We start from the raw sequence: 15,191 nt of genomic DNA on the forward strand, positions 1-15,191 counted from the left end.
GACGTCACCCTTCCTTCGCTCCAAAGATGTTGCCTGGCCTGCTGAGTCACTCCAGCTTTTTGTCTGTCTGCATTCTTATCATTGGGGTGTGATGCATCCGCAATCCATTTCGCAGTAAGTCCCAGCCTGTTAGAAACTGACACTCAACATGTTTCGAAAATCTATTCTAAATTGCCCAATATCATGGCCACACCCACAAGTATTGAAGATTCAATTCTTTACAGCTACAATCAAAAACAGGACTCCTGTTTTTTACTTCCATGTCTCATGCTAAATGCTATTGTCCTTGTTAAATGAGACATATATTGCTGGAGGAACTCAGCGAGTCAGGCAACATCTGCGGAGGGAATGGACAGGCAGCGTTTCAGACACCTGACGAAGGGTCCTGACTCGAAACGGCACCTGGCCATTCCCTCCACAGATGCTGCCTGACCCACTGAGTCCCTCCAGCGCTGCGTTTTTCTCAAAATTCTCTCAATGAGACACATCTTGTTTTAAATTGTGTGCAGACCTAATTGGTTAATAACTGTCTGAAGAAGGGTCTCGACCTGAAACATCACCCATTCCTTCTCTCCAGAGATGCTGCCTGTCTCGCTGAGTTACTCCAGCTTTTTGTGTCTATCTTTGGTTAATAACCTCGTTGACTTTGAGTGTTCAATCTGTAAATAGTCATTCTCTCATAATTTGGAAATCCCAGGCTTTTAAAATAATTCAATTATATAAATATTTTCACAGTGTTATTCAGTTTCGGACCTCTTAATCGCACAAAGCCTTTCGCAATCCTTTTTGAATTTTCTATAAAATATTTTAGACAAAAGGCTTGTATTTCCTGGTATTGCTGCCTCAGCAAATTCCTCATTCAGATCAGCGAAGCTGCCAACTTGTGGCATGACTGCTGAATATCCAGATGCCCCATAGAAAGCATTAGACTGCAGGTCACATCAGAAGAGAGAAAATCCATGTTGTAATAATAATAATAATAATAATAATAAGCATTTATTTTATATAGCGCCTTATCAGGTGCTCAAAGCGCTTTACATAAACAATCAAACATAAAAACAAACAGACAAACTATCCTAACGGAGAAGCGGCGAATAAACAGCGCCAGCGTCCTCTCACGTCAGGGTCCGGCAGTAGAGAACAAAAAGCACAGGACACACAGATACAATTTTTACACAATTTTTTACACAAACAGCCATCACAGTGATTGCTCTAGGCACACCCTCACTGTGATGGAAGGCAAAGTCTTATCTCCTCCTGATTTCTTCTCCCGTGGTGCCACGAGGTGATCGAGGCTCCCAACTTTTTGAAGCCCCCACTGGGCGATGAAAAGTCCCAGGGCCGAGCCGAGCAGGCCGATGAAAGTCCTGAGCCCCCACTGGGCGATGGAAAGTCCCAGGGCCGAGCCGAGCAGGCCGATGAAAGTCCTGAGCCCCCACCGGGCGATGGTAAGTCCCAGGGCCGAGCCAAGCAGGCCGATGAAGGTCCTGAGCCCCCACCGGGCGATGGTAAGTCCCAGGACCGAGCCGAGCAGGCCGATGAAGGTCCTGAGCCGACTACTTAATCTTTGTAGCCAGGTTTCCTTGAGATCGGTGGTAAGAAGCATTCAGCAGAATGTAAAGTCCATAAATCGATAAAGAGCAAACTTTACTTGTTTTGTTTATGTTATTTGTTTTAGTGGATTATTTTTGTTAGTTTAGAAACTGTGATGAGCAACTCTATCTGAAATCAATTCACATGAGAAAAGGTTTTGAGTCTATTGGTTTAATCATGAGCACCGAACTAACTTTTGTCTTTGTTCTTTCTGATTCTTTTAGTTGCAAAAACAGTTAGCATTAATCATAAGCCTCATCAGTTCGTGTTAAACATTGACTTGTGTTAAGACAACCTTTGGTATTTCTTTCCACATAGAAACATCGGAATTTGTTCATGTTATGGAGCTTTTTCTTGAATCTTTTTTGTCGATTATGTGCTTGTGCGACCTCAGAAGAATGATTTACTGAAATAGACAGTTGCTGCACTGCACCTGAGAGGTTATTTAACAAGATCAACTTGCATCTACCTAATTACTCTAATTTAACATAGTAAAATATTAAAGAGCTTCACATGGGAACAATAAGAAAGAATTAAATCATGTGGCTAAGGAAATGAATTGTGGGTTAGCTCAGGGGGTCAGGCAGCATTTGTGGAGGACATAGATATGTGACGTTTTGGATTAGGGCCTTTCTTCTTCAGACTGATTGTGGACCTTGGGGAGAAAGCTGGAAAATAAGTGGGTGAGGGGCAAGGACAAAGCCTGGTAAGTGAAGGTGGATACAGATGGGGGGTGGGGGGTTGATTAGAGGTCAAAAGGAGACAACGGGATGTCAGATTAGATGAGAAAAGGAATGAAATGTAAAACCAGAGAAAGGGATGTAGGTGGAAGGGGGGGGGGGGGGTGAGGGAAAGTGGGAGAAATAAGTGTACATCGGGGTGGAAGGGCACATGAAAGAGGGGGAAAGGAGGGTGTTACTTAAAATTTGAGGATCAGAGTGACATTTGTTGGCTACCGCACAACAGTTTAGGAGAACAAGGATTGGAATGATAGCTGAGCAGAAGATGATGTGTGAGAGATTGCATGCAACAGGGTTTTGGGTGAGCAGATATATCGCAAGGTGGAAGTTGGGTTGTTAGTGACAAACACCATTTTGAACAAACTGCGGCTATCGGTGACAAAGGCAGTTTTACGATAGGACAGACTGAGGTGGCGAAGTTAGTGAAAAGATCTCCACTGCCTAATTAATAATAATAATAATCCATTTATTTTATATAGCGCCTTATCACATGCTCAAAGCGCTTTACAAAAACAATTAACATAGAAACAAACAGACAAACTATCCTGACGGAAAAGCGGCGAATACACAACGCCAGCGTCCTCTCACGTCAGGGTCCGGCAGTAGACATTAAAAAGCACAAGACACACAGATATAATTTTTTACACAAAACAGCCATCACAGTGATTGCTCTAGGCATACCCTCACTGTGATGGAAGGCAAAGTCTTATCTCCTCCTCATTCTTCTCCCGTGGTGCCACGAGGTGATCGAGGCTCCCAACTTTTTGAAGTCCCCACCGGGCGATGGAAAGTCCCAGGGCCGAGCCGAGCAGGCCGATGAAAGTCCTGAGCCCCCACCGGGCGATGGAAAGTGCTGCGGCCGAGCCACGCAGGGCGATGAAGGGCCTGCGGGCGGGTTGATCATACCTCGCACTTCGGGGCGGTCGAAGCTGCTACGGCTGGAGCTCCCGAAAGCCGGTCGCCAGCCAGGGACCTGCGAACTCCCGATGTTGCGGTCTGCAGGGCCCACGGCCGAAGCCTCCGAGAAGGTAAGTCCAGGCCCTGCGACCGGAGTCTTTGAGGTCGATCCCAGCTGGAGGCCGCCGACTCCACGATGTTAGGCCGTAGCGCGAACGGAGATACGACACGGTAAAGGTCGCATCTCCGTTGAGGAGGAGATTTGAAAAAAGGTTTCCCCCAACCCCCCCCCCCCCCCCCTACATACACAGAATTAAAAATAAAACAAAACGTACATTTAACAACGACAATGACAAAAAACAAACAAAAAAACGGAGAGACTGGCGGTGAGCCGCAGCTGCAGAACACAGCCACGCACCCTATATAATTGATCGTTTATTTAGGTGTGGGGCTAATAGACAGATGGAAGGTAGATTAGTGCCAGAGTGGCACCTGAGGGTCTTTGATTCGCCTGATTAGAGGCAGTGTAGGAATGCAAGCAAGGTGGCAGCTCACCCAGGAGCAGTGGGGAACAGCTTTACCTCCCCCTGAAACCCAACAACCGGTCAAATTTAATCAGCCTCATGCACTGCCTTGAGGACATAAAATGTTGGATGGCACAGAACTTCCTTCAACTAAACGAGAGCAAGTCTGAGGTCATCCTATTCGTGTGTGTGTCCCCCCCCCCCCCCCCCGTCCGTCCGTCCCCCCCCCCGTCCCCCCGACTCCATCAAAACGATAACAGGCAGCCTTGGAATAGCTGTTGGATAGGCATCCTCCCTAGTCAAACCGCATGTCAAAAACCTTGGCGTGATATTTGACTCTGCATTAAAGTTTGACAAGCAAGTCAACGCTGTGGTAAAAGCCAGCTTCTTCCAGCTTCGTACCATAGCTAAAATCAAACCATTTCTCCAATTTGACGACATTGAAAAAATCATCCACACATTCATTTCCTCCCGCCTAGACTACTGCAACTCCCTATACACTGGGATCAGCCAATCATCCCTGTCCCGCCTGCAACTGGTCCAAAACGCCGCAGCGAGACTCCTGACGGGTACTCGTAAAAGGGACCACATCACCCCGATTCTGGCCTCTCTCCACTGGCTCCCAGTACAGTACAGAATCAACTTCAAGCTCCTCCTATTCACATACAAAGCCCTAAATGGGCTTCCCCCCCCCCATATCAAAAATCTTCTAACCCACCACTCTATCTCCAGGTCCCTCAGGTCAGCCGATTTGGGGCTAATCACTATCCCGCGGTCTAGGCTTAAGCTCAGGGGTGACCGCGCTTTTGCGGTTGCAGCTCCTAGACTGTGGAACAGCATCCCTCTCCCCATCAGAACTGCCCCCTCCATCGACTCCTTTAAGTCCAGGCTCAAAACCTATTTCTACTCCCTAGCATTTGAGGCCCTCTGAGGGGGCGCTGTGAACTGTTTATGTATGTGCTGTTATGTTTGTGTGCCATTGTATGTTCGTTTCTTAGTACCTGAACTGATGTACAGCACTTTGGTCAACGTGGGTTGTTTTTAAATGTGCTATACAAATAAAATTGACTTGACTTGACTTGACTTATTGAAATAGCTGATGGAGATGTCCTCAGTATCATGGGCATTCTTTTGGCATGCAGCATTGTTAAAGATGAACTCTCATATCCTATTGGGATGATCTTCTGACTGCATATCTGCTCTGCCACGTTCTGAAGTAACGTCTCAACTCACATTGTCACCTATCCATGTCCTCCATAGATGCTGCCCCATCCACTGAGTTACTCCAGCACTTTGTGTTTTGCTCAAGATTCCCGCATCTGCAGTTCCTTGTGCCTCTGCTCGGCCACATTCTCTGCCCCTCCAGTTGTGCAAGGTCCCACCAGGGAGTGTTGGCACATAGGTAGAGTTGCTGCCTGACAGCGCCAGAGACCCGGCTTTGACCCTGACTCCTCTGTATGGAGTTTGTAGGCTCGCCCCGTGATCCCGTGGGTTTTCTCTGGGTGCTCCCACGCTCCATAGACGTACAAGTTTGTAGGCTAATTGGCTTCGGTAAACATTGAAAATTGTCCATAGTGTGTAGGATAGCGCCAGTCAGTGTACAGGGATCGCTGGTTAGCGTGGACTTGGTGGGCCAAGGCCCCTTTCCGCACTGCAACTCTAAACTAAACTAAACTAGACATGTTACCTTAGTTGGTGAAACCCTCAGTGCCACTATTAATGTTTCCGGATTACAAAAACCACGTTTTCTTGTGAGGTGCAAAGATGTCCAAATCTCGGAATTTACTGAATTTGATCTAAAACTGCTTCAGATGCTGGAAATCTAAAATAAAACCACAAATGTATTGGAAGTACTCAGGTCAGGCTGCATCAGTGGGAAGTGAAACAGAGCTAACAATTCGGGGCGAAGACCTGAGAAAATGATTGTAAACCACTAACAAAAAAAACCTCATCGTATATTTTTGTCCACGGTATGATTCACCAACAGTCAATGCTCATTTCACCCCTGTCATCGGGAAGAAGATACAGGGGCCTGAAAACTGTATCGTCCAGGTTCAGGAACAGCTTCTTCCCTACAGCCATCAGGCTGTCAAACACTACAACCTCAAATAAGCTCTGAACCACATAGACTATTATTGTTATCGTTGCCCTATTATTGTTTGTTTTTTATGGGTGCGTGTGTGTATGTGTATTTGTACATATTTTGTGTGTGCGTGTGTGTGTATATATACATATTTATATGTGTGTGTATAATATATATATATATATATATATATATATACACACACATGTATATATATATATATACGCACATATACATACACACACGTGTGTGTATATGTACATATTTATATGTGTGTATATATACATATATATATACACACACACACACCCATTTGTGTGTATATATATAAATATATATGTATACACACACACACACACATATACGTGTGTGTGTATAAATATATATATATATATATATATATATATATATATATATACACACACATATACATACACACACGCATGTGTGTGTGGATGTGTGAGAATGTGCATATATACACACACTGAACTTTTTTTCTCATTTATTATATTGTTTACAATCTACTATGTTTACGTATTCTGTTGTGCTGCTGCAAGTAAGAATTTCATTGTTCTATCTGGGACGTGTGACAATAAAACACTCTTGACTCTCGCGACCGAGACAAAGGTCTGTGCCACTTTGATTTTGTAGTAACTGTCAACCTTTGATTGTGCTCAGGGCTCGAGCCATTCGGTTCCGCCAGGAAAACAACGAAGCTGTTGGTGGATTCTTTACACTGATTGGCGACCTCTACGTAGTGCACCACATTTGGGGTACGTCAAATGAAGTCTCTCACAATGGTCTTAAGGAGCGTGGTTTATATTTTTAGTTGGCCTCCCAACCTACACATAGAGACATATTGGATTAGCTGATGATCGACACAAAATGCTGGAGTAACTCAGCGGGACAGGCAGCATCTCTGGGTAGAAGGAACGGGCGACGTTTCAGATCGAGGCGTTCAAGACTCGGTTCGGGCCCAGTCTGAAGAAGTGTCTCGACCCGAAACGTCACCCATTCCTTCTCTCCAGAGATGCTGCCTGTCCCGCTGAGTTACTCCAGCATTTTGTGTCTATCTTCGGTGTAAACCAGCATCTGCAGTTCCTTCCTACGCATATTTGGATTCACTGAACAGGTGTCAGGTTAGAGTGTTCTTAACAGCAAATTGAAACTGCTTCTGGGAAGTAGTTTTCTGCTGTGGGTTTAAGTTCATTGTGGGCTACATGACCAATTTCTGTTCTATGTTATTTATCTGATCGAATCAAATATTTAAATTCTTGGCATACTTTCCAATAAATTGCATCCGCTGTTCCAGGTGTCAACTTTTCTCCATCGGTGAGACCAAGCGCAGGCTCGGCGATCATTTCGCTGAACACCTCCGTTCAGTCCGTCTTAACCTACTTGATCTCCCGGTGGCTCAGCACTTCAATTCCCACTCCCATTCCCAATCTGACCTTTCTGTCCTGGGCCTCCTCCATTGTCAGAGTGAGGCCCAGCACAAAATGGAGGAACAGCACCTCCAATTTTACACTAGGTTTACACCCCAGCAGTATGAACATTGACTTCTCTAACTTCAGATAGCCCTTGCTTTCTCTCTCCATCCCCTCCCCCTTCCCAGTTCTTCCACTAGTCTCACTATCTCCGACTACATTCTATCTGTCCCTCCCCTGACATCAGTCTAAAGAAGGGTCTCGACCCGAAACGTAACCCATTCCTTCTCTCCAGAGATGCTGCCTGTCCCGCTAAGTCACACCAACATTTTGTGTCTACCTTCCAATAAATTGATATGGGCGAGGTTGGCAAAATTTCAACTGACTTTAGAATGTAGGACATACAACAAAGGTAGACACACAATGCTGGAGAAACTCAGCGGGTCAGGCAGCATCTCGGGAGAGAAGGAATGGGTGACGTTTCGGGTCGAGACCCTTCTTCAGACTCCTACACAAACAATGGAACAGACCATCGGCCCACAATGTCTGTGCTGAACATGATACCAAGTTAATCTTCTCTGCCTGCATGTGATCTATATCACTCCATTCCCCACAGATCCATGTTGCCCATCTAAACACCTCTTAAACGCCACTATTGTTAATGTGGATATCTTAGATAATTCCTCACATTAACTCACTGAGGTTAAATTACCACATGGTTTGGCTTCATGATGAACTGTATTCTTGCATTTTCCTGGAACTGTAGTAAGTGAGCAGAATGATGCAGCAAGAGGGACGTTCTGAAAAAGGCAGCTTTAGAGATTGTGGAGGCTTTGGTGGTGAACTTTCAAGAATCATTGTAGACAGGAGTGGTCCCAGACGACAGGAAAATTGCAAACATTAGTCCGGTGTTCAAGAAGGGAGCGAAGCAAAAGAGGGGGAATCTGTAGGCCGGTTAGCCTGACTTCAGTCGTTGATAAGACGTTCGAGTGTGTTATTAAGGATGTGGCTTCCGAGTACTTAGAAGCACATGATAATATAGGCCAACGTCAGCATGGCTTTGTGAAGGGAAGAGACTCGATAAGCTGGTCAGGAAGGCCAGCTCTGTCCTGGGTTGCCCCCTCGACTCAGTGCAGGTGGTGGGAGAGAGGAGGATGATGGCAAGCTAACAGTGCTGCTGGACAACGACTCCCACCCCATGCAGGACACTGTCACTGCACTGAGTAGCTCCTTCAGTGACAGACTCCTTCACCCCAAGTGCGTGAAGGAGAGATATAGGAGGTCCTTCCTTCCCGCTGCTGTGAGACTGCAAAACCAGCACTGCTCCCAGCAGACGAGTCAACAATAACAGCTAAGAACACACAGAAAACCGACGACAATTTATGTATCTTTTATTTATTTAGAATGAATGATCTCTTGCTCTCTTGCTATCCACTTTGCTGCTGTAACACTGTAAATTTCCCCGGTGTGGGACGAATAAAGGAATATATTATTATTATTAGCTGACAAATCTATTGGAATTTTTTGAGGAAGTCAATAACAGGACAGACAAAGAAGAGTCGGTGGATGTTGTTTACCTGGATTTTCAAAATGTTGACAAGGTGCCACGTGTGAGACTGCTAAACAAGATGAGAGTCCACGATATCAGAGGGAAGATACTAGCATGGATTGAAGGTTGACTGAATGGCAGGAAGCTAAGCGTGGAAATAAAGGGGGCTTTTTCTGGTTGGCTGCCAGTGACTTGTGGTGTTCCGCAAGGGTCAGCGTTGGGGCCGCTACTCCTCCTGTTTTATCGCAGTTATTCTCATGAGGGAATTGAAGGCTTTGTGGCCACGTTTGCAGATGATACAAAGATAGGTGAAGGGGCAGGTAATGTAGAGAAACCAGATACTTTGCAGAAAAACCTGGGCAGGTTGGGAGAATGGGTTAAGAAATGGCAGAATGGAAGACAGCTTAACAAAGTGTGAAGTCATGCACTTTGATAGTAGGAATAAAGACATAGACTATTTTCTAAATGGGGAGAGGATTCAGATATCGGAGGTGCAAAGGGACTTGGGAGTGCTGATAGAGGATTTCCAAAAGGTTAATTTCCAAGTTGAATCCAAGTAAAGAAGGCAAATGCAATGTTAGCATTTATTTCGAGAGGACTAGAATATAAAAACAGGAATGTAATGCTGAGGCTTTTATAAGGCACTGGTCAGACCCATTTGGAGTATTGGGAGCAGTTTTGGGGCCCCGTATCTGAGGAGAGATGTGCTGGCGGTGGAGAGGGTCCAGAGGAGGTTTCAGAGAATGATCCCAGGGATGATTGGGTTAAGGTATGATGAGCATTTTATGGCAATTGGCCTGCACTCGCTGGAGTTTGGAATGATGAGGGGCAATCTCATTGAAACCCACCAAATATTGAAAGGCCTGGACAGAGTGTATGTGGACAGGATGCTTCCACTAGTGGGGGAGTCTAGGACCTGAGGGCACAGCCCCAGAATAAAAGGACGTACCTTTAGAAAGGAAATGAGGAGGAATTTCTTTAGTCAGAGGGTGGCGAATCTGTGGATTTCATTGCCACCAACGTTCGTAGAGGCGAAGTCAATAGGTATTTTTAAAGCGGAGATTGACCTAGATTATTGATTAGTACGGGTGTCAAAGGTTGTGGGGCGAAGGCAGGAGAATGGGATTGAGAGGGGAAAGATAGATCAGCCATGATTGAATGGCAGAGTAGACTCGATGGGTCGGATGGCTTAATTCTGCTCCGATGGCTATGGACCACACCAATGCATATACTGTCATTGAAACCAAATTGTTTTAACCCTTTCCCCACAATTCTTCCAATCTCTCCTTTCAAGTTCATTTCCAATTCCCCTTGGAAAGGAGATACAAGAGATTGCAGTAATAGACACACAAAATGCAGGGTCTCCTGAAACTTCAACAGTCCCTTTCCCCACCCCGGTGCTGCTCGACACTGACTTCCTCCAGCAGTTTCTCTTTTGCTCCTTTGTGATTTCAACATTTTCCTATGGTGCATTGTCGATAATAACGAGTTGCTATATTTTATAAATTGATTTTTCGTTCCATCACCCGCTCATGCATCTAAGGGGAGCAAATAGTCCTTACTTAGTTATGCAAAACCTTTAAAGTTGATGTGAACAATGAACACATGATGGTTATTTTCATTATCCCATGTTGTTAATCAATCCTAGCTTACAAAGACCTTGAGTCCAGGCATGAAACAAGGAATGCAGCTTGGCAGAAGGCCGGATGGGACGAATGTGTCTCCTATACAGGTAACCTACAGCCTATTGACTGCCTTTAGACTTTAGAGATACAGCGTGGAAACACAGGCCCTTTGGCCCATTGAGTCAGCGCCGACCAGCGATCACCCCGTACACTAGGAAGTCTGGCAGAATCTATGGAGGGAATGGACAGGCGGCATTTCGGGTCAGGTCCCTTCTTCATCCCGACTAGCAACATCACCAGTCCACAGGTATTGCCTAACCTACTGAGGTCCTCCAGCACTGTGTTTTCTTCCCTCATGATTCCAGCTTCTGCGATTCCTTGGGTCTCCATTTATAAAGAGTTGACTAGTGTCCCAGGGAAAAGGAACGAATAACATGCTTAGCTCTCCAAATCCTACTGTTGAAGTACTCTCCTAGAAAATCAAAGCCACCTGCATTGGTGCGTATGTACAGATAGACTCAAAAATCTGGAGTAACTCAGCAGGCACGACAGCATCTCTGAAGAAGGATCTCAACTCGAAACATCACCTATACTTTTTCTCCAGCAATGCTGTCTTACCCACTGAGTTACTCCAGCTTTTTGTGTCTCTCATTGCTTTAAACCAGCACCTGCAGTTCCTTCCAATGCACGGGTGCAGTGACAATAATAGTCATTCAAAATGAGCCCTTCCAGTCCCCTTCCTAATCCTGTATATGAAGTCACTGCTCATTATTCCAGGGAGTTTTACTCAATTTCTCCTCCTTGGACAACCCTTTCATCCAAATAATGAATCCAGTGAACTAATGTTGCACTGACCTCAAAGCAAATATATCCTTCCTTGGGTGTCCTCATCTTTCATCCCTCTGTCTCCACAACCAGTAGATCATCTTCCATAGTTTCTGAGCTCTTCCTCCGATCCCACCACCACATGCATCTTTGCCTCCCCTTCCCTTCAAGCATTCTGGAGGGCTTATTCTTTCTGACCCCTCAACCCCCCACCACTCCACTCTTCCACCACTCAGCTCCTCAGAACTTTCCTGGGCAGTTGTGGGAGATGGAACACCATCCTTTTCCTCCTCCTCCTCCTCCTCCCACCATACAAGGACCCAAATAGTCCTTCCAATTTGGTGAGTTGCATTCAGTGAATTCTGGAGAATACAAATGCAGATTGGGTGGTGGCTTTGTAAAATGCTCCCTCTTACTGCGCACGACTGGTGTCACTTTGACTCTCCATCCCACTCCCTCTCTGCTTCAGTCTCCTACACAGCTTCAACCGTGCCCAGCGTAAAATGAAGGAACAGCACATAGAGACAGAGACATAGACAGAGACATAAAGGCAGAGGCATGAAGGGAGAGACAGACAGAGAGAGAGAGAGACAGACAGAGAGAGAAAGACAGACAGATACATAGAGGGGCAGACAGAGACATAGAGAGACAGAGACATACAAAGACAGAGAGATAGAGACAGACATAGTGACAGAGAGAGAGAGAGAGAGAGAGAGAGAGAGAGAGAGAGAGAGAGAGAGAGAGAGAGAGAGAGAGAGAGAGAGAGAGAGAGAGAGAGAGAGAGAGAGAGAGAGAGAGAGAGAGAGAAAGAAAGAGAGAAAGAAAGAAAGAAAGAAAGAAAGAAAGAAAGAAAGAAAGAAAGAAAGAGAGAGAAAGAAAGAAAGAGAGAGAAAGAAAGAGAGAGAAAGAAAGAGAGAGAAAGAAAGAGAGAAAAAAAGAAAAAAACAATTTCCGGGCCTCTCAGCACCCAAGTGGACATTTAACCTCTAATTGTCACTGGAAACCCTTTGCATTAAACACTCCAAGTAACATCAAGAATATTGGCAATACCTACATTTTGTCTCCTCTCCCCATCTTGATCCTAAAACCCACTGTCCATGACATCAAATCTTAACCTATTTAGAATCATATTCATAGTCATACAACGTGGAAACGGGCCATTTGGCCCAACTCACCCATACAGACCAAAGTGCCCATCTAGTCAAAGGTTTCAAAGGTCTTTTATTGTCACATGTACCAATTAAGGTACAGTGATATGCGAAAATACCTTACAGACATACGGAACAAAAAAGCAACAAGACACACAACTACATAAAAGTTAACATAATAATAATAATAATAATATAATAATATATTCCTTTATTTGTCCCACACTGGGGAAATTTACAACATCCACCATAAACATCCACCACAGAGGATTCCCCACATTCCTCAAGGCAAAAAAAGTCCAATTCTCTTCCTCTTTATTCTCCCGCGGTCGGGGCAGTCGAACCATCCGTCGGGGCGATCGAAGTTCCCGCGTCGGGGCGATCGAAGCTCCCGCGTCGGGGCGGTCGAAGCTCCCATGGCTTGGAGTTCCCATAGTCGGTCTCTGAACAGAGACCATGAGCTCCGTGATGTTAAGTCTGCAAGCACCCACGGTTGGAGCTTCGAGGTCGATCCCTGGCAAAGGGATCGCAGGCTGCGTGATGGTAAGTCCACAGGCACCCTCGGTGGAGTTCTCAAAAGTCGGTCTCCAGCAAAGGCTGCCAACTCCTCGATGTTAGGCTGCAGTGTGGACGGAGATACGATACGGAAAAAAATCGCATCTCCGTCATGGTAAGAGATTAGAAAAAGTTTCCCCCAACCCCCACCCCCCACTTCCTCCCTCCCCCCCCCCCCGTAAAACAAGCTAAAGAACACTAAAAACATACATTTAACACATACAATTAAAATACAAAGAAGGAAAGGACAGTCAGACTGTTGGCGAGGTAGCCATTGCTGGCGCCACCCGGTGGACAAGTCCCATTTTCCTGCATTGCCCCATATCCCTCTAAACAGTTCTTATTATATCTCATTTTGTTTCACCTGCTTAGCTACAAGGCCCAAATAGTTTCTCAACTGGCTTAATCTGGTACTTTTAAAATTAAACTGCCTAGATTTCACCAAGATTACATTGCACACAATGTACTAGATGGTAAAGAATGGTGGATTGATTTTTTATGTGATGTGAAAAAGATAATTGTACTCTTTTTCTTCATTTTTACAGTTCCATTGATCCGGTCCATGGAATCGAGGATTATGATCCCACTAAAATTCTCCACCTTACAATGATAATGTATTCTTTTACTTGGGTGCTGAGTTTCCTGTTGGATGTAAAGACTGCACGGAGTCAATGTAGTCATCAGTGATTCCTCAAACCTTAGCCATCAATAATTATGTAACCATTCTTGTGGAAAGATTGATGTTTACCAGATATGTAGTAGCAGGCTGCACTTTAACCAAATCACACAATTTACATGTGGGAAATCCTATCTGTTCCCAATGGGTGACCGATCCCAGGATAAGGATTATATAGTACCCAATTAATTACATCCCATTTAAGAAAGCTCCATTAACTGTAATGTTGGATAAATTCCACTTTTTCTAATGTTCTGATGAATCAATTTTCAGGTGTTTATATTGGCACTTAGACAAACTACTTCCAAATTGAATTGTTGGCATTATTTGTTGTTAAAATTGACTAAATGTGCCCATTTGTCTATCTCTAGGGACAGTGCATCTCGTAGAAAATCACTGGTGCTTTTCTCATTTCTTTCTAAATTCTAGTAACATTTCACAGCAATTGAACAAGTGAACAGCTTGTCCACTTTACAGGAACTTTTCTATTAAAATTCTGAAATCGTGTGGGTAATTTTGGAATACACGATACTTTATAAAGTGGCATCAGTCAGCCACAACATTATTCCTCTTTGCTCTCCCTAGTTCACTTTTTTAATGGATATTTTATACAAATTCACCTTCCGATTAGATAGAATGATTCCAGGTGTTGACATCGGAAAGCCAAACTACTGAAAATTAAGGCACACAAATTGGCTGATGTTGCAAATGACACTTGGTTCCGCAATAAAGTCAAGGAGCATTTTTGAAATTCTAATTGAAGCTGCTTATGTGACTGATGCTATTCTTGGAGTGATTTTTTTTTAATGTGATGGGGACGTGATTGAGTTATTGAGCGAATCTTAAATTATTTCACAATCTGTTTACAGTTGGAGTTTTAACTGCTGTTAATTTTTTTTGTGATTAATGTTTGTGATGTATTTTTTAAAATGTACAAATTTTAATTATGTAACTAATTAAAAGTATACATTTTGAGGTATATTGTAAGCTTAATTTTTCAGTGCATTTAATGAAGAGATCATTTTATTAGGAGATGACAACCTATAAAATGCTGCCTTTTATCGTGAATGTTCTTACTCTTTAACAGAGTGGGAAATTTAGTCATGTAGTATACTTATAATCAAAGGTTCAAAATATGCATCTCATTCTCAGAGTCTTGAACTGCAATGCCTCAGTAAGTAGCTTTATGTTTGATTTTGTTTTTGCTTTTTTACTTCACAAAAATAAGATATCCAACCCCAACAAACCTGCGATTTATACTCAATTGTACTTCATCGCAACTTATCAACATTCCCTGTTCCTTCAAGTACACCCTTAAATTGACCTTTAAGGTATCCTTTCTTTACCACAATGAGTTCTGTGCTCTCACTGCGAGAACATAAGAAATAGAAGCAGGAGTAGGCCATTCAGTCGCTTGTGCCTGCTCTGCTCGTCAAGAGGACAGGCTGATATTTTCCATCGGCGCCACTTTCCTGTATTAACCGCACATCCCGATTCACTTAAAATCCCAAAGTGTATTTACCCCTGTCTTGAATTGTCTCAGCAACTG

General features: G+C 44.2%; 1 protein-coding gene across 1 annotated transcript in view; it reads left to right on the top strand.

The window, feature by feature from the left end:
* The window catches only part of nipsnap1 (nipsnap homolog 1 (C. elegans)), a 46,823-nt gene extending 32,251 nt beyond the window's left edge, over positions 1-14,572 (top strand). Inside the window, exons 8-10 of the mRNA XM_078421719.1 lie at positions 6,516-6,610; positions 10,462-10,545; positions 13,512-14,572. Of these exons, the coding sequence (XP_078277845.1) occupies positions 6,516-6,610; positions 10,462-10,545; positions 13,512-13,576 (244 nt within the window). The 3' untranslated portion in view covers positions 13,577-14,572. The remainder of the gene's footprint in view (positions 1-6,515; positions 6,611-10,461; positions 10,546-13,511) is intronic.
* The last annotated feature ends 619 nt before the right edge of the window (positions 14,573-15,191 follow it).

The sequence above is a fragment of the Rhinoraja longicauda genome, chromosome 25 (assembly GCF_053455715.1).
Source record: "Rhinoraja longicauda isolate Sanriku21f chromosome 25, sRhiLon1.1, whole genome shotgun sequence".
Lineage (NCBI taxonomy): Eukaryota > Metazoa > Chordata > Chondrichthyes > Rajiformes > Arhynchobatidae > Rhinoraja > Rhinoraja longicauda.